This window comes from Haliaeetus albicilla, chromosome 2 (genome assembly GCF_947461875.1).
Source record: "Haliaeetus albicilla chromosome 2, bHalAlb1.1, whole genome shotgun sequence".
NCBI classification, from domain to species: Eukaryota; Metazoa; Chordata; class Aves; order Accipitriformes; family Accipitridae; genus Haliaeetus; species Haliaeetus albicilla.
Genome location: NC_091484.1, coordinates 25,640,824 through 25,665,648, shown reverse-complemented (window position 1 = coordinate 25,665,648; position 24,825 = coordinate 25,640,824). Strand labels below are relative to the sequence as shown.

The window sequence follows — 24,825 nt, the reverse complement described above, 5'->3', positions numbered from 1 at the left end:
TTTATTTTAATTCACAGCACAGAAGTATGAAGGCTCTCTGGGAAGCCCTGCATGGAGATCAAACAGTGTTTAAGAGCTGGCATCTCTTGGGATTTTTTTTCTGCAGCCATATCCTTCCTCCAGCCCTGATGACACATTCATTTCCCATGAGAGTGACGGTAACTTACACCGCACAGGATCAGTCATCACCTTAGCATTTTTGTACAACCTGACTTGGAAATCGGATACAGTAATGTGATCTGGAGCTCAAGGCTTCTGAAAGGCAGCAATAAACCTTACTAAGTCACCACGTTTCCTTCAGTAACAAATAAACTGCCAAGTTGAGAAGTGGTAATTAACTCTTTGCCCATAACTTCATGGATAGCAAATGAAATTGCTGAGACACATTGCTGCAAAAACTTTTGTCCTCAAACTGGAAATTTCTCAGCCACGGATAGAAAGAGTTGCACAATGCAAAGTTTGAATTGCTCATCTGCTGCCATTGAAAGGGCGGAGATTTATTTGCCTCTTAAAAATAATACTAGTTATCACTATTAAGTGCCCAATCCCTGAGAAAGTTGCTGACCCACCTCGCAGTGATAACATTCCACGTGGTAATCCTTGTCCATGGACACAACCCGAATGGTCTCATCAGAACCCTGTAAGCGTTCAAGCAAAAGAGAAGTGACAAAGGATTACAGCAGGATCAGACACATGCACTCTCTGTAGATTGCCTCCTGCAAGAATGTGAACGTTGAGGAAATGCATTTGGGCTGCTGGTTGGACAGCACAAATAAATCCTGCCACCTGCAGTTATTTTTACAGTAAAGCTTCATCATCAACTGACTGCAGATATCCTCTAAAATGTAACATCAGAAATGTAAAATTCTCTCTGTTTAACAGTCACATCTATCTCCAGTCATGCATTAATGATTTAGTAATTTCAATATATCACATTTCTCAGCATTTTAAATTGGTTTTGCCCAAGATGCATCTCCTGCAAGTATTAAAATGAGTTAGTTCCAGAGGGGTCACACAGAAGTCATTCATGAGTGCCACCAGCATTTACTGACATAGAGGAAAGGTATCCCGAAAATAAAACTAGCAGCAGTGCAGGAGATGAAAAAAACAGCCTGGCCCAGCAAGAATAAGCTTCATTATCGAGCAAAAGGGTCACATCTCAGGAACAGCATTTGAGTTTAGGTCAAAAGGTTGCACTCCAGAGGAAGCGATCATCTCTCCCCATCCGCAAGGACATTCGTCTTGGCACAGGGTCAAGTGCGAAAGAGAGCAAGACCTGAGACATGATGCTCCCTCCCCTGAGGGGATGTGGAATTAAAGGCTCTCACCTCGGAGGGCAGAATGGGAAGTCCACACGCTGCACACTTGGGAGCTAAAACTCTGGAAGAGCAATGAGAAATTGAAGGCAAGTTATAGATCAACATAAAAAGAGAGGCCTGTAAGTTCTTGGTGATAAGATGAAAAGCTGCAGCTGTAAATAACTTATCCACAGGAAAGCTTTGCATCCCGAGATCAAAAATTAATTTTAGCATTGATTGTAAGTAATGCTTGGCACACGTTGCTCAATCAGGCAAAAAGAGACCTTATGTTTTACACTTAGTGCCAGAAAAAAAAACCCAAACCCACTGTAAAATTCTTGGCTGCTACTGAGAGATTTGGAAAAGAGAATGAGGAGAAACTGAGCAGGACTCTCCCCAGAAAAACACATCAAAAGAACTGGCAGCCTCGGGGCAGGAAACCTCAGAGAAAATACCGTGGGACTGTATGGTTCCTTAAGGCCTTGTAACACAACATAACACCATAAATAAATAATTAAATTAAATTGCAAGGAAATATGCATCATTTCAGAACAACGGTGGCACATGGAGGCAACTCTAATCTTGGCACAACACAGAACAATTCCAGGGGCTGCCTGAGCAACACTTAATGCTCTGCCTGCTCAGAAAACGGAGCAAGGAGCAAAGCAAGCCAGGACACTCAAAATGTATGCAGCTCTAGTATTATAACTACCAGCTAAGAGCACAGCCATTTTATTTTACTGTCTAAATGCCAAGTGATTTTTTAAGTGGATTTATCAGTTGTTTAATTTAGAGCTGGGTAACTTTTGCTTTGCAGGTTCAGTGGTGATTCCTTGAAAGTCAAACTCAGCCCTTCAGCTACTCAAAAAGTAACTCACATTGATTTCCACAGGCATTCACAGTCTTACTAAGAGTGGACTGATTTCTTACATTACTGAACACTTCATGAGCACTGTTTCTCACTATCTCTGCTTTGCAGAAGGGGCAGCTGAAGCCCAGGAGTTAAGTGACTTACTCAGAGTTACACAGGAGTCAACAGCAGGACAAGAGGAGAGACATCGGGGATTTCTAGGATCTAGCCCCATCCTCAAACTTCTAGCTTTTAACCCTGTTCCTATTTTACTAATCCACACTTCCTAACTAGCTGAAAAGCTAATTAGAGACTTGTTGATTGGAGCATCTCTGCTGTTTATTTTGTCCTTACTTGTGGTAATCCCTGACACAGTAGATTTTGTTTTCAGAGTCTACAGTGAATGGCACACCATCCAGACACTCGTTGCAGACCACGCATCGGAAGCAGCCTGGATGATATGATTTCCCAAGAGCCTGCAGGATCTGCAACGAATGAAGAGACAGGAAAAATGCATGTGAACAGCCAATAAAGGTGAAAATAATAAACACACAGCTTTATGCCAGGCAATGCTGCTTATTCATCAGTGGGCCTGTGTCTTTTTTCAGGCACCTCATCTGAAAAATGTGCTAACAGGGATGGAAAGGGCAGCTGGAATCAGTATATATCACCTGGTTCCAGAGAAATTAATTATTAGCATGGGTAAGATAACAACTTAGAGTCTCAGTCAAGGTATTTAGCATTACAAAACATAGAAGTGACGGAATTTAAAGGAAAGAAAATTTCTGAAGCCAACAGTTAGAGAATACTTAGCAGGATCACAAGGCAAGACGTAGCAGGACAACAAAAGGAAATACATCTTCATAATCTCCACAAGAGGCTGAAACAAATACTATTGCTAGGTTTTCATAATTCCTTAGCTATCCAAGAGCTTTGTACTCACTAGCCTGGCTTTCTAACTAACACAGACTATGGAAAATGCGTTGAACTCAACAGCTGCAATTCACCTGCTGGCTTTGGGGCAGCAATTACTACCTGGAATACCATGGTCCATCAGCCAAGCAATCAGACTTCTGAGTATGAAATAGCTTTTCCAATTTTAGTGCTTTCCAGTGTAAGCAGTCAAGCAAAGATAATTAACGATAAGCATTAGAAAATCTTGGGAGGCGTACTGTGAACTGACCACCCAGAAATTCCTAATTTCTTTGCCTCAGCTGTAGTTTTACACCACCAGCTACACAATCATGAATTTGTCTCCCTCTGAATCACCCACAGCTGAATGCTGCCTGGTGCCGGCTAAAGGCCAGCTGAGCCGTGACCCACTCCATGCACATCTTGAATGGATGGATGGTACCTGCTGTAGGCTAACGAGAGCTGCCTGCTTCAGCAGGATGTCCACGCATCTACTGAAGAGTTTGCAAGGACTTGGGCAGATCTGAACTGAGGTCTGGATCACATACTCTGGGTCAAACCTGTTCCCCAGAGCATCAGCACTCACAAAAACCGGCAACAAGACAGTAGCTTCATCCTGAAGGTATGTGGGAAGTCTCAGCGTGACTCCAGGAAAGACAGGCTCAGCAGACCCGCACCGATGCCCCGCACCGATGCCCCGCAGCCACGGAGCACTGCAGAGCCATGGCACTTCTGAGCAGGAAGCATCGACAGGATTATGAATACACTGCCCAGGGTAAGCCCAAAAGAGGATGAAGGAGCTGAAGGCTCTGCTTTTCAATGTGCACTGAAAACAGGCAGAGCAGTGTCTCTGCACCACACAGAGCAGGGTGCCAGCTTTACTTCCTCGCAAAAATCAACAAAAGGCTTAGTGGATTTTCTTTTTGCTACCAATCTCACACTTGGCACACTACCAGCTGATCACAGACAGTACTGGATATGAATATATTTTGCTTTTGATGCATTCTTCTAAAAAGCTGTGGGATTTTTTTCTCCTAAAGCAATTATCACTTACCATGTCCATTATCAAATGACCACAAATGAAACACCTGTCAGCTGACTGCTGGAAACCAGAATACTGCAAGGACAAAAAAGAATTGGCTTAAAATTTCACAAGGCTAGTCGAGCATAAACAACAATGTATTGTGGGGTGTTATTTGCATGGCTTTTCTCTGTACTCTTTACACAAGCTAAACTTTCCAGTGCCTTTTTTCAGTACATGAAGCTGTGGATGGGTTCCCAGAGGATATTCAATAAAGACACCAGACTTCCAGGGTTCAGAAAGAGTACAAGTTCCTGTAACTTCCAACTTCCTAAATTTAAGTTTAATTGAGTATGTCAGTAAATACCATAAATGCACATGCAAATAAGGCATTTACTAAGACTTACATGCTTATTTGATCACATGGATCTACAAGACAGGAACTTACTTGTGTTTATTATATCACAGTATCTGTATATATAGGCTTGGAAAGCCAAATTCTTCCTTTGGTTACACCGTTATAGGTCTACTGAAGCTTCTTCGAGGTCAGTGGTATTGTCCCAGCTCCCTGTTAGTATAACAATCAAATTTGGCCCAGAGAAACTTTTCTGCTGCTATTGCTGAGATCTAATGGTAAGGAACTGCCTGTCACATCCACAACATGCACCTCAGGCACAACACCCTGTCGAAGGTTTCAGTCCTATCTGAATGGTGGAAATGCAAACAGGAAAAATGAAATATTTTAGATGCATTTAACCAATCTTTCCATTTTCAGCCTGAATAGAATATACTGATAACAGCAAAGAAGATTAATTCGCTTCTCTCTGACAGAAATCACTAGACTTCCCCAATAAGTAGGCAACTATGACTTTTTCAAGTCTCAATGAAGGCTTCATCTATCAGGACTCAGGGACAGAAGGGTATATGGCTTTTTATCTCCACCAGCCAAGGAGAGGACCGTGGGGTTTCTTCATGCTCAGGTACGTTCACACAAAATCCATTGAGGGCAACACAAAGATATCCATTAAGATGCCCAAGCAAACCCAGTTCACTGGAAAGAGAAATTCACTCATTCATTCTTCTGTAGCCATTCATCTTGCTCCTGCCTCCACGGCATGGCCACAGAGACAGGCTTTGAAGGAGCCATCGCAAGAGATCAAGGCTTTGACTAGGTGTTCTACACTGCAAAACCGTGGCCTCTCACTTGGTGACTTCCAGCACCACGTGTGGGCAGCCACCATGGCTGGGGCTGACCCCGGGGTAAACGGTGGAGCAGAAGGGCCAGGCAGGATGCTGGACCAGCGCTGTGCAAAATGCAGGCAAAGCTGACAGGCAGAAAGGCTGCGTGTCTGCCAGGGAGGCTGAGGTGTGCCAGCACAAGGGTCAGCTGTGTGCTTACCAGGAAATCTTCTTCACAGAACACCTTGCCGTTGACAAAGTAAAAGGCTTTTCCTCTCAGCTTTCGACCTGAGGAAAAAAAAACAGGGAGAGAAGAGAAAGGTCAGCAGAGAGCAGGGAGAAAATGTGAGCAAAAACCGGCTGCTGAGAAGCGAACTAGGACATCTGAGCATGGCCGCCGCACAGCTGGAGACGAGCATCCAACCCCAGCATGGGTCTTCTCAGCCTCAAGCCTGACTAACCCCACCTCCTCTTCCACTGGCAGTCACTGATGAACGCCAATAGCTGGATCCAGACAACAGTCCCACCTCCGGGCAGGAGGAGGTAGCTTTGCAAGCCTGGACCACCTCCTGGCAGATTACAACACAAAATAACCTAGCAAGAGTGAGTGAGGGTAGCCTGACTCATGCTGGAAAACACGCCAGGAGAGGAGCAAGGAGGAAAGAAGAAAGGGCATGCAGAGAGTGATCCATACTTGACAGCGTTCCTCAAAATGTCACACCTGTGCTGTTCTGCTAGAAGGTGCCTTCAACCAGCAGCTGCCAGGTAAGCCACTGCAATACCCAACCACCTGGTCTGTCCCCAGCAGAGTGCAATGCCAGAGCGCTCAACACGCTCCTCTGCTCCCTACCAGCACATTTGCTACTGCAGTTGCCAACATGAGTTTGAAACCATTTAAAAAAGAATTATTTTTCTTTTCAAACCAGAATGTTGTAACAGAGTTAAGATGAAACGTTTTTCCAAGAAAGGACTCTACATGTGGGGGAAGATTTATATTTACTGCAGCTTTTGTGTTTATGCCTCACGCTTGCTGTCTGTTTTCAGTTCCACGTAACTAAGGCAATGCATGCTCCTGCTGCCACCACTTTTAAACACCCGGAGAACAGGGCTAGGTTTTATTTGTTTATAAAAAGCTGCTCCTATGTCTTTGCAGCCTTGTTTCCCTATTCACTCAGGGGTTTGAAATGCAGCCTAGAACTGGAGCGGTTCTGCTTGCGCTGCGCAGTCAAGGAGCCCCAGGTGTGTGCCCGGAGGCAGCGCCTGGGGCAGGGGAGCAGCGCTGCCCAGGCACAGCCGGAGCAGGACCTGCTACAGGCTGCTTGCAGGGACCTGCCAGGCATCGCTGGAAGAAAATCAAGCCTCCTGCTTGATATGCTGCACGTGGCAAGTATCGTTAAAAAAAGCGATCATCGGCTGCTGGGTGTATAAATGCGGATGACACAGGGCACTGGTCTGGAGGTCACATCTTGGTGCTTCATGGCATGCGCCTACCTGGCAGCCTTTGATGAATAACCATGCTGGCTGCAAAGCTTTAAGAAAAGGAGGAAGCCGAGTAAAACCACCTCAATAAACTACAGTCTTTACTGTCTCCTGAGTACGCCAGAGGGCACTCTCAGACGGGGAAACAACTCCCGCTCCTCCTTGGGAAATGGAGATGCTCCAGTGAAGCTCTAAAGTTTCAGGCAGATCAACATTTCACCAGTAGCCCTTAGTGCCCTGCCCAGGTTTCAGCCAGGAAGGCAGGTGGAGGACGTGGCAGCGTGTTTCTCGAGGAACAAACCCCGGTTTGCACATGCAGCAGCTTCGTGGTGAAGCTGCAGGCGTTGCTCAGCTGCGTGTTTAGCAGGCGGTGTAGGAGCCCGCCGCACGCTGCCCCAGCACGCTCGTCATCCCCTGTTCTCCTCTAATCCCAGCTGGGGACAACTGCATTACCCGGAGGTCAGAGATGAGCCAGGGCACCAGCCCATCCTTGCACCAATGCAGACATCAGACAGGACATGGAAGAAAACCCGACAAACCCAAAAGCATCCCACTCTGATTTCTCTCACCCACCCTGATGCTTTGCCAAGGTTGCTGACACCAAAACAGGACCCAGAACCCAAAAGAAAAAGTATCTGATCTTGGACACGTTAGCTTTGTGGCCCATAACCAAGGGTGCGTATTTGTATGATGACCCCCTCCTGCGTGCCAGCCTGTCTGCAGGTAAGCCCGGCATGCTCGCCAGCAGTTGCAGAGCCCCAATTTCTGAGGAGGGGAAGGAGAGGCATGGGGATACCTGGGATTTGCAGCACCCTTGTCAACAGTGGTCCTAAGCAAGTTAACAACAAGCCTGATGCAGCAAGAAGTACCCCTGACAATCTCCTGCTAATTTAAATACAACATTGGGATTTGGCACTCCTAAAAATGAAAACCAAACAAAAACCATTTAACTTTGATTTTAATTTATGTGGTAGCATGGGGTCCAGTTGAGTGCAATGGGCAGGTGCCCAAGCAACTTTCCACCTGTATGCAATGTCCCTCCTTAAAGACAAGCTGGCAGTGGTGAGGAAAAACATACGCGTGGAGCTATGCAATGAGGAGACACTTCTTTGGACGAAGGCCCTGGCCGGTGCATAAGCAGCCATTCCAGTAGAAGACATGAGGTTTGGATCACTGCCACCACATCATTCTTCCACGGTGACAAAAAAAGCATTTACCGGCCATTCTGCACCCGGTGTATTTTTAACACCATGACATTAGCATTAGGCCAAGATTGATGGCGACAGACCTTCAGAGAAGGTGCCACAGCCGGCACGTTGTGTCTGGGCTTCTGCTGCAAGCTCATTCAGCAGAGGGATAAACCCCTTTGTAAAGAATTTATAATTTGGCTGTCGGCATTATGTGGGTCCATGAAGAAGAGGTGCTGACACCAAAAGCACTTTGGCGGGGGGGAGGATGATTTAATTACTTTCTTTAGGGAAGAGGTGGTCATTTTGACTATTTTCAGCTCCTGTCCATGACTCTCTTGAAGCCTCCAGCAGAAAAGGAAAGGTGTAAAGGGAAGTTTGCCAAAACCCACGAGTAATCAGGTGCCCCTGCAGCCACCGCGGGAGTGGTGCACGCAAACAGAGCCGAATTCTTCCTCTGCTGCTCTCAGCCTCTCCCTGCCCGCATCGGGATGGACTTCTCCCAACATCCCTTTGAGGCGAGGAAGCATCTCCTCATCTTACACATGGGAAAGCAAGATGCAGGAAAAGCTCACTTCCCCACGCCATGCTGGGGACCATCCCGGTGGAGCTGGGAAATGCACGTTCTGGCTGCAGCCACACCAGTAAAACAAACAGCGCTGGGACTGCCCCACAGCGCAGAGCAGGACGGCCACAGCTTCTGTTCCTGCGCTGAACTCCCTGCTACAGGACAGGGCCTTAAATTAAACAAGTCCCTCTCAAAAGCGATACTTCTGACTGTGTGCCTGCAGAGGCTGGCACAGGTTTCACTTTAACACAGAGATGCTGTCATACTTTCACCAAAAGGAGAGATTGAGAACTTAAATGGCATATAAGGAATCACACAATGATCACTGCCTACTTTAACATGCATCACTTTAAATATGCATCATGATGACTACAGAGGCAAAATCCTTTGATAAACCCAGGAATATCAATGCGTGGCTTGCCGCTTTCAGGATCAATTGCTCTACTACATGTCTTAAGCTGCTGGCTCCTGACCATATTTCACTTTTACTTCACCCTGAATTTAGCTAATCTCTCACCTGAAAAAATTCAGACAACTAAAATTCTTTGGCATTTCAACCGTACTGTCTTCAGTCATTGTTAGAAGATTTCTTGTTCCTCTCTCTGCCAGGAGGTTTGAGCCCTGAGCTTTTATGTATGGCTCATCCCTAACACATCTGTCTAATCTGTTTAGCTGTGGGACCTTCAGGATGACCTCGAGGTTATTTCAGCACCAATTTCAGAATATTTCAAGCTTAGTCACCAGTGCCTTTGTGCTAAAATAAACACACTTTGCTTAGCAGCTGATAATAGGCATACCATCAGGCTGCACTCCCAGGATGCCAGTGCTTTTGTCCATAATTTTCTGAAACGACAGCTCTCTCCTTTTGAAGTTCATACAGAGAGGGGTTTACCAGGGACTCACAACGGCCAAGGAGGATGCTGGGAGATGCATCATTTGCTTGCTGGGGAGCCGGACCCAACTTTCTCTTTTGAAGTTGCTTTTCCATTACTTATTAAAAGGACAATGGGGTCACAAACCCATGTTCAAAGACAAGATATTGCTCTCAATGCATATAATGGTACAAGGCCAGGTCAGGATCCCATGGCTCTACGGGGACATGTGACCAGGACCCAGCATCGCCGGGGAGGCAGTGTGGACGTCACTTCTCCAGGCACTGCAGAGCTCCCTGTGGTATCTGCACAGCAGATGGGCGAGAATCACTGCAGACTGGCAGCTGCTTCTGGGTCCCTTCCGCGCTGACAGCCCCGGGCCTCTGTCATTACAAAAATCAGTCCTTCTTAGAGCACCACAGCTGTAAGATAAATTTGGACATGCAATTATTAATGGCAGGTTAAATACAAAAGGATTTCAGTTTCTGGATTCACTGGATGTAACCTCCTGACACACCAGCGGGACAGCAGGCTGGAAACACGATCCCTCTAGCTGCTAAGGATTGAAACAAGCTCCTCCTCAGTCCCGGGTGGCTCTGGCTCAAGCTGCAGTCCTTCCCCCAGTTTTCACTTCCACCACATAAAGCCGCGAGGAGGTTCAGATCGAAGAACCTATGCTGGTCCGTCTGGCAGTAAGACGGGCGCAGGCAGAGCCCAGAGACCTTGGCTCTCCCGTACCATTCAGAAGTCCCTGCTGCCCACAGTTCAGCAGTACATGAGACCCACCGGTCCCTGGCCAGCACGTGCATTTTTGGAGCCCTCCATGGATACTTTACTGACAGGCAGTGTGGCGTCCTGCCATGCGTGGCAGACTAGGTCAAGCATCAGAGAGCTCTACTTCATTTCTGCCATCTGTCCCATGTCTGTCGGCCGCCCTTAAAGCTGGATGCAGCACTGAGGCTGACACAGAAGTGTCAATATTTCCAACCCGCTCTTGAACTGGGGCTCCACAAAAGGGTCACTTAGATGCCTGCACATCCTCTAAATCAGGTAAACTCAGACTGCGATCAACTGGCAGACACCCCACGTCAGGCCAAAGTCTTGCTGAAACCATGGGCTGGAGGATAGGATATCTCTTAGAAGAAACTACGCTCGGACGTGTCTCTCAACTGTACCAGCTGTATTGTAAAATTGCAAAAAATGCCCTCTGCGCTCTCACCAAACATTTGAGGCGGTAGAACAAAAACCTCTGAGAAAAAGACCTGATGCCTGGAAGCCAAAAGCATGCTCTGGCACATGTAAGAAAAGGTCAGCCGCCTCTAATGGCAAAGCAACCACAGGCGAAGGCAGAAATGGCTCCTCAGAGGGAAACATTGTGAAACCACAGTAGGCAACACAACTGAGCAACACCTCTCCTTTGCTGATGGCAAACCGTTGCAAGAAGATATTCAAATTTTTTTCTTTTTAGGGAAAACCCCTTAGAAGCTTCAAAATTCAGAGGTAAGATAAAGTTACCCTGGGACAAAGCAGCGCTATGATCCAGGGAGTCCCTGCTGAGGGACTGGTCTTCAACCCAGTGCCCAGCCGCTCTCTGCATCGCTCCACGGACGGCTGCCCTGTTCCCCAAAATGCACCAAAACCAGGTGGCTGTCGGAGCTGGCCTCCCACCCCATCACCCACCAACGGTCATCGAAATGCCCGGAGGCTTAGAGGAGGAAGGAGGGGGAGGCAATCTTTGTGTCCTCGGTGAATGTAACTCTGCATCGAAACTATAAGAGAGAGCAATTTTTAAATTTCTCTAGGTAAGGAAGAGGCCTCAGTGCTTACTAAGCCACTATTCAGAAAATGACTCTCAGGTACCATTAAAACATTATAAGAAACCCTCTAAAATCTTTACAGCACAATTAATCCTATGCCTGTTCTTAACAAAACCCAGTACTTTGAAGATCACATTATAAAATAAAAAGACTAGAAAGACTGGAAATATATTCCATTAAAGGTTTCAACCTTTTTTCTCACATTGTCCTAATGATTTCAGACTTCCAGCCAGCACTAAAACACATGCAATCAACTCAGACCACTAGCATATTGATAAAGCTCTGACTGCATCCCCTGTTGTGTGAGCTGAACACTTGCAGCTTTCCAGCAGGGATATCTACTGAGGACACCTGGACCATGCCAAAGCCCCTTCAGCTCAGACCCCAAAGCACTACTGCCCTGAAATCTGGCCAGGAGAGGAACAAGTACCGTCATCCTACTGTGAAAGCTGCCCTGGTTTTTCTTGTCTACAGCAAGCACTTCTTGTGCCAAACAGCAGGGATTTCTCAGCAGCGAGCTGAGAGACTAAAGACAAAAAGTCAGCAAGAACAAAGCAGCAATTTGGGCTGGAGCAGAAACACACACTGATGCCTTCCCTGTTTCCCAAACTGTAAAGCCAGGTACATCTGAATCTTTTCTGACATTACTTTTGCTAAAAAAATATATATTATTTACTACATGGACTCTGGCATGATAATTTTATTAAAGGGATGCTGAGGAAGGATTACTGGCAATACTGTGATGATCTGCATGTTTCTCATGCGTCTCAATCCGTGTAGTGGGTTTATATCCAATTACAGGCAGTAAATTCTGCCTCCACTAGAAAAGCTGGCAGTTTCTACATCTGAAGATAACCATACAGACACATGTGCCGTGGGGAAATTCACTTGGCAAGGCTGGCTGTCCTGCTGTCTGGGATTAAGTCGCACTTGCAGAAAAAGGTGACTTTCTACTAGTAGAGTTACTTAGCGGTGCCAATAAAAACCATGGCCTTGTTGTTCCAGGGGTTATATACCAGTACAGGACATGCTTATTCAACATAACTAGCCCAAAGACACCAAGAGCTGCATTGCTCTAAGTAGCCATGCTTTATAAGCACTGCAGCAAGACTAATTAGCCCAAGCAGAGGGCTATGCTCGCAGACAATACTGCTTCAATAGCTTAGCTACCTCGTTTAGTAAATGACCCTTGATACCTCTAAACACAACTACATTGTGAAATATTAAATAAAAATATATATACCCAGAGGGTGGCAAGAGACAGCCAGCTCGTGTGATTTCAAACTCTGCCACTGGAACAGCAGCCTGTTACCCTTATGCAGACATCAACATTAATCTGAGCTTACAAAAAACAAAAAAAAAGAAAAAGAAAGTAATGCAGTAATGTTGACATGTCAAAGATCGAATTCTGTAACCTGGCAAACATGCAAGGTTTCCACCTCTTTGCAACAAGGGGCCAAAATCTGGTCCTCGTTTTGGTCCTTCTGCTGTAGTTCAACATTGAATGCTCCTTCAAGCCACCTTGCAATCAGTTCTTTCTTTCAGACTTCCTTCCTCGCCTACTGATTTCCTTCAGTCATCTCTGACGCTTCCCTTGCACTTTTTTAGCTTTCAAATTTCCTCTGAGGACCAAGAGGCTCAAGTACAAGGCCCTTATGCTCTAAATTATGCTGCTAGCAGAGCTTAAAAAGGTCTGTTTTCCAGGCAACCTGCAGCAGTCAGATATAAGCCTGGCTGAATCCTAGAGAAAACACTAAAACATCACAATAGGTTAGGGTGGTACTGTCTACTTAAATCTGTATCGTTTATAAGGTCTCCCTACTACCTAAATAATAAGTATCAACACCTGCATCTTTTGTGTTCTGAGGAGGTATAAAGTAGTGATTCAACTTAAATGGTTAATGTGTAACAAACCATTTGATAACTACAACTGTTTGTACAAGAAACTGAAAAAAACCCCCAACCCCAGAAAAAAAAAACCTCAAGACAGAAACGGACACCTTGAGCTTGCAGGAAGTAGCTGTATGAGTTTCGAGGACTTTTTTTTTTTTAACCTACTTTCATGGCCCTCCTGTAAAGCAAATATAATTTATTATTAATCCTGCAGAAAGGGCCCGAAGTTTTTTCCTCTCCCCCTCTGCAAAAAGCTGCCTTGTTTGTGTCTCTGCCCTGTAACAAACAAGAAGATAAATGAGACATTTATGCCAAAGTAATCATTCTAAATCTGTTGTTTTGACCTCTAAGCCAAATTTTCTGCATTACATGCCAGTGGCTCAGATAAAACAGTATTTTTTTTTTCCTGACAACTGAACCCTGTAACATATGCGCAGCTCTGCTCAACAAATTGCTCTATCATTTATCTTGAACATATGTGTATCAGGAAACAGAGAGTGTAGGAAATTTGGCACTATGAGGTACCACCCCCCTGACCCCCTTAGACCCTCTCAGTTTTCTGTATCTGGGAAACCAATGCACATTTGGACACAAATCCAACTACGAGCAAAATTAGAAATCCTCACTAAAATGAAAACAGCAGGACAGCGGATATAAATATCTGGAGGACAATATGCTTTACCTTAATAGGTAATTTTGTGTATTTTATTTATTGGAGTGGAGATATTCAGCGTTCCACCAGAGCAGAAATTTTAGGATTGAAATTGTGGTTGACCTTGACTTCTCAAAGACAAGTTTGTACTGGATAGTGTTCAAGATGAACTCCACTTGACCTTAAAAGCACTACCTACTTTTTAGCTAGAAATCAGAGTTTCCACATAGACTGCTCAAAGACGTGCTTTCCAGCTAGACAGACAACACCGTCCAGACAAATAGGCATTTTTCTGGCAGATAAAATGGTCTCATCCTATTTACCGCAGCGACCCAGATGACAGAAAGCCTGCAGAGAGGCAACGCGCTCTCTCCGGGCAAACGACAGGGCTGCGTGCCCTTCATCCCCGTAGCAGCGGATGGTCCGGGGGGGTCAGGGAAATGACCTCGGTCTGTGAACGGGGGGATTCCCCTCGGGTACGTTTCCTCCCCGAGCGCAGGGTGGGACGGCACGTACCACCCCAGGCATCAGTTAAACAGCTGCGACGCAAAGAGGCTTCGTGAAAAGTCAGCCAGCTACGCCTTTACCAGCACAAGCAGCCGGGCAGCAAAGCCCCGGAGCAAGCGACTGGTGCACGAAGCCCCTGCGGACCGCAGGGGCGGCAGCGCAGGAAACCACCCCCTGTGCTGGAGGGTTTCTCACCAGCCTTGCTACTCGTAGAGGCGCGTGCCGTGTGAGGGAAACGCCGCTACTGCGGGGGCCGCTCTCCTTCGAGTGCTGGGAATCCCGCGCCACCAGCCCCTCCATCCATCCGCGCCGTCCTGCCGGCCGCCGCCGCGTCCAGCTTCCGTCTTGGTACGGCCGCTGCCCCAGTGGGAAGGACTTGAGCTTTCAGGAGTGACTACTCTCCCGCGCGTAACAAGCCGAATTAGGCTCTCGCTTATACTCCCGTGACTTGCGTTCCCCTTTTTTATCTCGTATGGAAACACAGTGTTTTACGAGCCTTTTTTTTTTTACTTTCCATTTGAAACCCTTTGCCCCAGCACATCTCCTCAGCACACTTCTCAGTTACAGCCTGGGTAAGAGAGAAAATGGGCTTCACTTTGCTAAACTTAGCTTTGTAAGTCTCATCTGACACCCACACCTTTTCATCTTGCATTGGAAATCTTTGGAAAGGGTTGCCTTTTAGAATAAGCAGCAAATAGCTACTCTTTCAGCCTTCACCAACCCACCTCATCAGAAACCTGATTAAGCTATTTTTTAACCAAACACAAACAAAGATAAACGGAAGTAACCGCTGATACCTCTGCAACCGCAAATACTTTTCTAGCGCTCGTCTCCAAATAAAGGTGGTAAAATCCGTTCTAAAAGGGGGATTGAAAGTGTTTCTTTCTAAAGCACCAGTTGCACAGTAGTAATTTTAGAAATTTAAGACAGCTCGAACCTGCTGCTGGATTATTTTTAACAGGAGCTTTGTGTGCAAGGGCAGTTCGGAGGCTGCCCAGCCACGGAGAGCAAGAGCTCCCTGAAGCAAAGCCCTGGCTGCAGCCAGGAATCCTCTCTGCGGGAGAAGAGTTCGAATTAATTTATAAGAGAAGACAAAAGAGTGAGCTGCTGACTTCTGAGCCTTTAGGAAACTGCCACCACGTGCAAACACCACTTTTTCTTTGCCATTTTTCTGTCTTCGGTCAGATGACGGTGAAGTGCTCTACTGAAAACATAGGTGAGGCAAGCAGCTGGTGTCGGACAGCTGGGAAATGAGCAGAGTTCAAGGTTCAGCTATTATTAAAAAGCATACACATCTTTCTATATTTATTCCCACTTTACAGCTCCAAATAAAACACATGCAGTCCTGATGAGTTTACAACTCTAAATACAACACAGGAGAAAAAACCTAAGACTCACCTGGGAAAACCAAACTCATATATACAAAAGCACTAGAAGGATTATTACTGTTTTTTCTGCCACCACATATACAGCTCCATTTCTAAAAATACTCTGCTAGCCCTAGAGTTAAACACAACAAAATAGAAAAACCACTGTCTTACAAACACAGCCACGATTTGAAATCATGTGGCCTGTTCCTCACGCCAGCTCCATCACGGACCTCCTCAAAAAGCCGCTTAGGAGGATCCACATGTTGCAGCATGCTGTATGCGCCAGCAAGCTTCAGATGTGGGTCTGACAAGCGGCAGGGAGCTCAGCAGGGCCAGCTGAACTATTTACCCTGCTTCCTGGGCAGATTTCAGAGGGCTCATCATTGCTGCTCCCAGCCTGATACCTCTGGCACAATACCCAGCTCCCTCCCTGCAATGACCAGAAAGCAAGCTGGCAGAGACATGCCCCTCATCTTGGGGCATCTCTCCATTTCTCCAGAGAAAGAACAAGCAAGATGTGTAACCTGGGTCATTCATGCACTTAGATGCTTTGACCGGAGGTCCCTCAGAAGGGCAAAATCATTTTAGCACATAAAACTAATGCATGCAGTGAAAGCACCGTCACCGGACCGACCGTGCAGCAGCTCCATCTGAAAAGGTGTCTCTGGCACTCACGGAGCCCACTGCCGATGCTCGCGCCCTGCCTGCGTCCTCGGCACGGTGCCGATCCGGCGGCTCTCCCTGCGGTCCGCACACTGAAAGGCCAGAAAGGCTGTAAAGTCTCAGCTGACCAATAAAAAACCCTCTACATGCTAGCTAAGGCATATTCACTGCCACTTTGAAAAAAATACTCTTGTAAGTAAGAAAATGTGGCTGTAACTGAGAGGCAGAGGAATGAAAACAACCGTCCCCCATACCAGAAGGCAGACGGCCGGCACAATCCAAAATATCTTTTCTACATGCCTTGCTAGAATCCATTCAAAAACAAACAGCAACCACCGCCACAAAGACATACAGCTGTGGCAGACTCCAGCTGACAGATAATTCAATAACCACCTCCTTCTTTTCCCTCTTTACACCAGAAAAATGCTAAGCCTGAAGAGTTTGCCCCAGGGCCCTGCACCAGCGGCACTGGTGGCACCGGCGGCAGGAGGTACTCACTGCAGGCTCCGCAGGTGAAGCAGCCGTCGTGGTAGAGGTTGCCCATGGCCTGGCAAGCCTGGTTTGCTCCGTACACCCCCTTGCTGCACTTCACGCAGGTGCCTGGAAGAGAGAGAAGGAGACAGAGGTGAGGAGCAGGACCTGGTGGGACAGCTGGGGTCACTGGCTGGGCAACCACACCTGTAATTCAGCATGGTGGCTTGGCAGCTGAGGACCAGGCGGTTCATTGAAGCCACAAGATGTAGGTGACATCAGCGTCACCCGCCCTGAGACAGGCTGTTAACAGTGGTCACGACGGCCGTCGAACCTCCATGGTGAAAGCCTTTTGCAAAAAAGTAAACTGCACAAGAACAAGAACAGCTGTGTCTGGCTACAGCAACATCTCCTTCATTCTCCCATCCTTCCCCGCAACCGTTATATATGCAGGCAGAAACGCAGCAAGGCTGCCCAAAACCACTAGTAGTGGCCGGGGAGAGAAAGTCCTTGTCCAAGGAAAATGACACATCAAGCCTGTGTATGTACTTCAGGCATTACCCTGTGATTGTGCCAGACTGGTTTTAAAGCAGCATCACCCTTTACTACTCCAAATGAGCAACTTTAATCTGTGTTTAAGCAAATAAACACAGATCTACCCAAGCATTATCTTGCTGGAGATCCTTAGTCATGCCGTGGTTAACAAAACTTCACTTCTTTGGGGGCACCGCAAGCTCTGGAGTAATTGGAAAGGTCTGGTGAAAGTCAGGAAGAAGCCCAACGTACTTACGACAGCACTGAAAAGTAAATCCCAACTCCGGCAGCACCACGCTGGCACTCCCAGGTTGGTTAACAATTTCTTCCTGCAGCAGATAGCTGCGGCCGTCAGTTTTCACACTACAGGGATAAAAATGCTCAGGAGCCCTTTGCAGTCGCGCACACATGGCTGCTGAAAAGCAGACACTTCATTTTCCCGGAGCAGACCTGGCTCTCTGTGCTGCAGCTGCCCGCATGCATTCAACCAGCAAGCTGAAAGCCATCCTAGCGCTGCTCCAAGCCCCCTGCACTCAGAGCCAGAGTCCAAACTGACACAAACCTGGAGAGAAGGCTGCAGAGAATAATTAGTTGCTCTGTTTTGTCCAAATCTGACCTGAACTAAAATGCTAGCTTGGCTGCGGGTCCACCCCAGCACGCAGTCTGGCACCAAGTTAGCAAAACTTGCTGGTTCTCTTTGAACCAAGCAGATTTATCTCATTTATTGAAAGAAAGATTTTAAGAAAGCAAAAGATAAATCATGCAGGCTTTAAAAAAAAAGAAAAAAAAAGGAAATAAAGGACAAGACAAAGATAAGAACATTTGGCTTTTCAAATGGATGTGTCCTCCCAGGAATGCATATGTTCAGCGGCAGCCTGAGATGCTGTGCAATCATCTGACACAAGAGCTAATGGCTACCTTGCAAAACTCCCTCCTGACTACAGCAATGCTGAGCAGAAAGTTTTGAGAGTGGAAAACCTGCCAATTTTTGCTGCTCAAAGCCTTCTTTCCACGACATTCACCAGGCTTTCCATAGAACCAATGTATTTATTGCACTGCAAGTGCTGCATTTTCCCCTTCTCTGTGCCAATGAGCAGCTGCTCCAGAAAAAATCACCAGTGTGCTCTGATTTCCTCCTTTCCAGAAAGCAGCCGGGTGACACTGAATATGGATGAGCAGCAAGAAGAAGCAGGAGGGAGAAGGCACAGCAGCTGAGTGCAGGCGCAGCACTTGGTAAAGATGTCAGCAGGCATCTAAAGCCACTATAAAATACCCTAATGCAAATGGAGGGCAGAAATTGCTTCTGCTGTCTCCCGTCCATCCCATTTAAGCTTCAGAGCGTAGGCACTGCCCCTGTGGTTTCCCCAACGGGACAGATCATAGTTCGGCCGGATCCTGCAGGAGCTGCCCGGGCTCCCACAACCGCATCTGTACCCAAACCTTCCTCCATCGTCCGCCCCTCGACCCCCCCATCCCTCCTCCCTGCTTTCAGTACATGCTCCACTTCAACCCCTGCTTAACCCTTTTATCCACTTCTTTCAATATTTAGGCCTTTAAAACATGGAAAATAAAGTCACAGAATGAAAGGGCCTTTAAAATAAATTGACAATGTTGTCTGTAAAAACTATAATGTGCTAAATTACCCCACTATGTAATAACCAGCCATGCTATAAATATTTATAGCTGTCCTGTGGCAAGGCTGACAATTGAAAAATGGCATCATGGCAAATCTGTGTATAGTTCATGTTTTTACTTGTATCTGCTAAATCTTACTTGAAAGCCAATTAAATCTCAGTAGCAATTGGAATTATTCTAGAATTAAGTCTTTGCTTCTTCCAAATATAATATTCTGAAGTATTTTAAGCAACATACTTGAGCCTTCATCTCTGACTCAGCACACCTGGCCTGAAAGGGGGGGAAAAAAGTGATTTTGTATTGATTTTGCCTTTCCACTTTTTTTTTTCCATTCGCTTCCCGCTGCCACAGCGATCCTGTTCTTTCGGCTTAGGCTACGCAAGGAAAAAGCGATACCTGTTGCTGACAGCAGCCAGTCGCTGAGCTCGGCAACACGTGTGTGAAGCCAGCCTGAAGGAAAGCAGCGCAGCACAGGCCACATCCGACCCCATCCCGCAGCAAAACAGGCTCTGCGCCCTGCTCCGCGCCAGCTCCGACGACTATTTCCCGAAACAGTGCTGAGCGTGCTTTCTGCTAGCCAGGGTGTAGAGTTAAAATGTCAGCAGCATCAGTCCAGCCCCACATGCCGCTGACACTAGTCAGCAGCTCTGGGTAATTTTCTTGGCATAGAGCAGCTTTTAGCAAAAACCTCTGTCCTTAGCTCGAAGCAGAGGGATCCCAAGTAGCCACAGCTCAGCAAGATGCCCAACTCCTGCACTCCGTTGCTTTCCTGCACATAACGAGCGCTTATCTAAGTGCCGATCTGAGCAGATATCCCCTCCGAAATTACAACTTCTAACATCAGATGACATTATTAAGGCGTTATTAAGGAGAAATGAAAGGTTTCTCTTTTGCCACTGGGATGACAAGCCCAAAGTACCGCACATGCGCAGCGCCGGAAAATTCACGCTCGAGCGCACCGGCAGAATGGTAGCCAGATTTGGAAAGGGAAAGGGATGGAAATTGCTGATTTCGGCTCAATTTCTGCCGGCAGGGCAGCCGGGCCCCGGACAACAAAGAAATCTCTGTTCCCTTTCGCATCATGCGGCAAGCAACCGCCCGCGCTGCAGCTGAGCGCCTGAACAAAGGGACCTTTGGGGCAGAACTGGGACCGAAAACATGCCCTGTAAGCCACCTCCCAGCGCTCGCCGTACTCCATCTCAGCACTGCAAACCAGAAGGAGGGCTGCCACCGGGAACAGCCTCGGCTCACAGGTCCGATGCAGACCTCAAGGGCTGTCAGAAATGAAAGTGAACCCGGTGCTCAGTCTGAAATGTCTGTCCCACCCTCAAAGTTCAACAAGTGCATTTCCATTTACCGCCGGACTCAAAGCCTTTAGAGAGACATTTTTTCCTCTAAAGTGTTGCTATTTCACTTTTACCAGAAGGAGCTCAGTTACTTACTATATCCCACTCGCTAAAAATCCAACGCAAACCATGCTGAAGAGCAGCATTTTCTGGGACTGGTCAGTATGATTTATTTCTGCATGCCAGACATCATCTGTCTACAAACCCGGAACACAGTTGCGGGTTTTTCCAGCAGCATCCCCCTTTTTTTCAGCAGCATCCCCCTTCTAGCAACATCCAGGACAGCCAAGCTTTCCTACATGTGCTCCTGGTCGGGTTTTCTAAGACCGTCACTTAATTTTGGAGGGCCAAATGTGACAGTCTGCTACTTCAGTGGTGAGATTTCCTCACCATGTCAATCTGGTCTCAGATAAAAGCAGTGCAGCGGCAGGATGATTCTGGTGGTGTGGGTCTGCATACGTAGCTAATGCAGAAACAGCACTTGGAAGAGTAAGTCTGTCCTCCCCTTCCACTTACTCCATGCAAGCCACATTTCCATGATCAGCTTGACTCTTCTCCATCACACATAACTTGTTTTTTGCCCCCTCCTTACAGGAGGCTGGATTTATGCTGAAGAACCCCCAGCTGCATTTGGAAGAAACCCCCAGCGCCTTTGCACGTAAATACCTCTGGTATCATCTTTCCATCTGCCCAGACACGCACGCGGCTAGTCCAGAAGTAGACCCGGATGCCTCTTGGCAGAAGTTGTACCTTCATGAGGGTCCTCCCCATCAGAGTGGGCAAGAGGAAAGCTGGCAGGGGAACTCTTACCTTGTTCCTCTTTTCCCGCTCTGATGGGGAGGACCCTTGTGAAGGTACAGCCTCTGCATTTCCAACTCACCTATTCATAACAGCAGAACCAAGTCCTCCACTTCGACATCCATTTTTCAAAGACTGTCCGCTGAGAAAAAGACTTCACCCTGTCATACCCAATGTGATGCTCAGTTCTTCAGGTTTTACTTCAGACCTTCTCCAGAACCTGATGCCACCTCCCCGTGGCTCACCTTAACCAAGTAATTTCTACGTCAAACTCTAAATTAGACACATTGTGTGTCTCGCTATGCTGTTAACCACTACTGTGCAATTGCTCTTGCCGGAGAGCTGATTTCAAGGAGATCTAGAGGCCCGGGTGAGATCGAGCGCTTGGAAAACCTGGTAGTTTGGTCCCGTTCACCACTGGGTGACTGGGTGACTCAATGGTAGCAAACATGTACAGGTACTCCCTGCCCAAAGAACCAGAGAGCTGGTAAATTTTCCTGTATTGTTTTTGCACGCTTTGTTCTTGACCCCCGATTTTGCTGTAGACAGTCGTGTACACACTGCCAGCGAAGTACAAAAATGCCATCAAACTCACGTCAGTGACATTTTAAGTACCTTATAGCAATGTCAGAGATTATGTTAACTCCAGTGCCACATAAATGAGGCTCCTTATTCCTTTCAGTCTCCACTGCCACAGTATCCTGGCTGAATGACCTATTGCTCCTCTGCCTCGACTCCTTCCTTTTTCTTTCCTTTTGGTAGATTTTTCCTTAGCTTGCAAACCCAGCTGAGCTCCCAAGAGGAAGGGAGGAGAAGCACATGCTGCTGTAATCTTGAAGAGCCGTATCCCAGGCAAATACTTATTTGCTTGGTTTCTCGCAGTGAGATAAGCTTTGCAATCTGCACACACCCACTAGTCCACGTGCCGTGATCCTTCCAGCTTTCCTTGTTCCACCAAGACCTGTCTCGCCCTGCCTCCTGCTCCTCTCCGCTGCAGGCAGGCATCTCCTTCCAGCTGCAGTGTTCTCCCAGAAGCAGGCAGCAAGGGATGCCTCCGCTCATTCCCGGTGGAAACAACGCCATTATCATCACCCACACACAAAACAAACCTCAGAAGAACTTTCATTTTAACCAGAAATTCTCCACTTGGCAGCCTTGAAATTACTCTTGCTGCTGCTGAAGCACCCTGGTGCACCATCAGCAGCAGGGTTCAGTAAAGTCTGCAGGTGCATACAGCCTGAAAGTTAAGTAAATTGTGGTTTCGGCAATGATAAAACACTAACTTCACTATGCACTAGACTTCAAAAAAGCACTGCTGGCCTTCAAGCCGATCACACCCATTCAAAGGTGCTGGCATTCCAGGTCTCCACAGAGTTCAGCGATTCAGCTACTGCTCCACTTCTGGCAAGGGGAAAAGAAATCTGCAGACTTAGCCACGAGATCTTCTCTGCCAGACTGCTGGGAAGCATCCCAGTATTTCTCTGCAAAACAAGATGCCTGGGGCTCTCCTAAAATACCTGCAGCTTATCAGCTCTGCTCGAAATAATAAGGGAGTCAGAACTTAACACCTAACAAATATTTCTAACAAGAAAACCATTTATAAAATTGTTTTAGAAAAAGCTCTTGGTAAGGGTGTAGATAGCATTCATCAGATGGAGATTTCCACCTAGCTGTATGAAATAAGCACTGGTAAAACCATGATGCTACACATTACACCTCTAAAAGCACTCATCTGTGCCTGGAGACCAAGGAACTGCATGGTACCACAGCCTCTGCTAAAACAGGAATGGTAAAACCTCCCTGCAGACCCCAGGCCTCTCCTCTACCACGTCACTTCCAGACAGTGCAGGCAGACGCTTGGTTTGCTTGTGCACCTGCCCAGCTCTCACCCGAAAACTCATCCGGCACCAGTCCTCGGGATGGTGCCGCCTCACCCAACCCAAAACATCTGCGTTGCACTGGGTGCTGCTAGCAGGGGAGTTGCAGCTCCCCCGCTCACTCCTGTTCAATGAATCTTCCCGTTCGCCAAGTGGAGATGAAGGCTGGTGCATCCAAAGGAACACCATGGAACATCAGTGGGGTTCAGGCACCTCACTCCTGGACGTTCCCTGGAAACGGTACACCAAACACCTGAATACGACCTAAGCTGGCTTCCCGCGACACCTCCCAGGGACATGGGGCCCCTTCTCTGCTTCACGGGAACCAGCCTCTCTAGGCAGTGATTTCAGGATTTCCCTCCCCAAGCTTAAGACCTGGGTGATACCTGAAACTCCCTACACCCTCCTCGACAGCCCACATAAATCAAGTCAGCACTTCAAAAGCACTCTTGGAGAGCCCAAATTCCTCCAGAGACACATGCAGCCCATGCTGCTCACACATAGGCCACTATTTAAAAAAAAAAAAGAAAAAAGAAAATTCTTGGCTTTGTTTCCTTCTTTCCTTTCACTTACTACACATATTCTGAGCAGACAAAAGTATTTTGTACAGCAACTGGTGCTGACAGATAACCAGACCGTCTGTTATTCCTCAGCAGAGATCCTACCTGTGTATGCCTAGTCCCTAGCTTATCCTTTCCTAGGCTTTAATTTACAAACACTCATTTTCACATAGTGAAGGAAAAAGCAGCTCTTTTACTGTGATCAGAATTAGTTGCTCATGATAAACAACTGGTCCAGACCGAGACAGACTGAAGGACGGTATGTTAACAAGACAGACAGACCCATCTTAAAAAAAATCCCCTTGTTACAGAAGCAGCACCCAAAATTAGGAGAGCCGAAAGCATTTTAGATAAAATACTTTGGCCATTTGCACTTCAGTCCTGGTTTCATTTCCTGGCTCCGATGTACCACAAAGCTGCTACATTAGCCATCCCCTCACTGGGGGAAAGTCTGCAACAAAACAAGCTGTTGATCCTTTTTATCACTATTGCATAAAAGTATTTATTTTCCATCCTAAAGTTTGCTAGCTTGAGGGTAGGGCATAGCCAAGATAGATTCAGAAGACCAGCCAGGTCCTTTATTCCTCCAAAGGAAGTAAGGTAACTGAAAAAATGAAAATAAAAGTGAGAAAGAAAAGGGGAGGAGACCCAGAATTAAAATGCCTGGGTACTTGCCCCTTCCTGCTCCTCGGTCCTCCACAGGCCAGATCTGCTGAGCCTTCCCCCACAGAGCTGAGGCTCCATAAAAATTGACTTCTTCCTCTGCCACAACTGCATTGTTTTGTTTTCCCCTCTCCTCCTTCCCAAATTTCTCAGATGCTACACCCTGGTGTAAAACCTCCTGCCAGGAGGATGTCAAAAGGCCTCACTGGGGACCAGGCAGGCTCCATCTCTCCTCCCTCCCGCACCAGGCTCACCAGTAACTCAGCCGCCTGACCAGCAGCATTCTCCGCGCTGCCAGAATTACTCCAGCTTCACCACAAATTTCCTGCAGGATGAAAGCCTCCCCCTGGCGCTACCCCCTATTTTGTGACAAAAAATGTAAAAATAATCCAACCACCGACTAGGTCCCTCTGCTGTCTCACCGCATCCATCCCCATGCACGTTTTGGATGAGGTATGATCCAGCTGGTTTACTTGCATCATGAGGAGAAGATGCACGCAGCAGGGTCTGCTGAAGAGACCCCTGACACCTCTCCAGTGGAGCTGAATGCCGCCTCCAGCAAAATATTCCCATTTTTGAGCACCGCCTCCCACCAGACTGTTGTCCCAACCCCATTTTCGTTATCAGCTCCTTGTCACGGCATTCAGCATTGCCCCCCCTCCGATGAGGCTCC

General features: G+C 47.1%; 1 protein-coding gene across 1 annotated transcript in view; it reads right to left on the bottom strand.

Annotated features, from left to right (window-relative positions):
- LIMD1 (LIM domain containing 1) overlaps nucleotides 1–24,825 on the bottom strand; it is a 34,274-nt gene that overhangs the window by 6,716 nt on the left and 2,733 nt on the right. The window contains exons 2-7 of the mRNA XM_069811232.1: nucleotides 16,767–16,868; nucleotides 5,481–5,548; nucleotides 4,115–4,177; nucleotides 2,503–2,633; nucleotides 1,329–1,380; nucleotides 570–638 (exon numbers count right to left, since the gene is read on the bottom strand). Coding sequence (XP_069667333.1) covers nucleotides 570–638; nucleotides 1,329–1,380; nucleotides 2,503–2,633; nucleotides 4,115–4,177; nucleotides 5,481–5,548; nucleotides 16,767–16,868 — 485 coding nt within the window. The remainder of the gene's footprint in view (nucleotides 1–569; nucleotides 639–1,328; nucleotides 1,381–2,502; nucleotides 2,634–4,114; nucleotides 4,178–5,480; nucleotides 5,549–16,766; nucleotides 16,869–24,825) is intronic.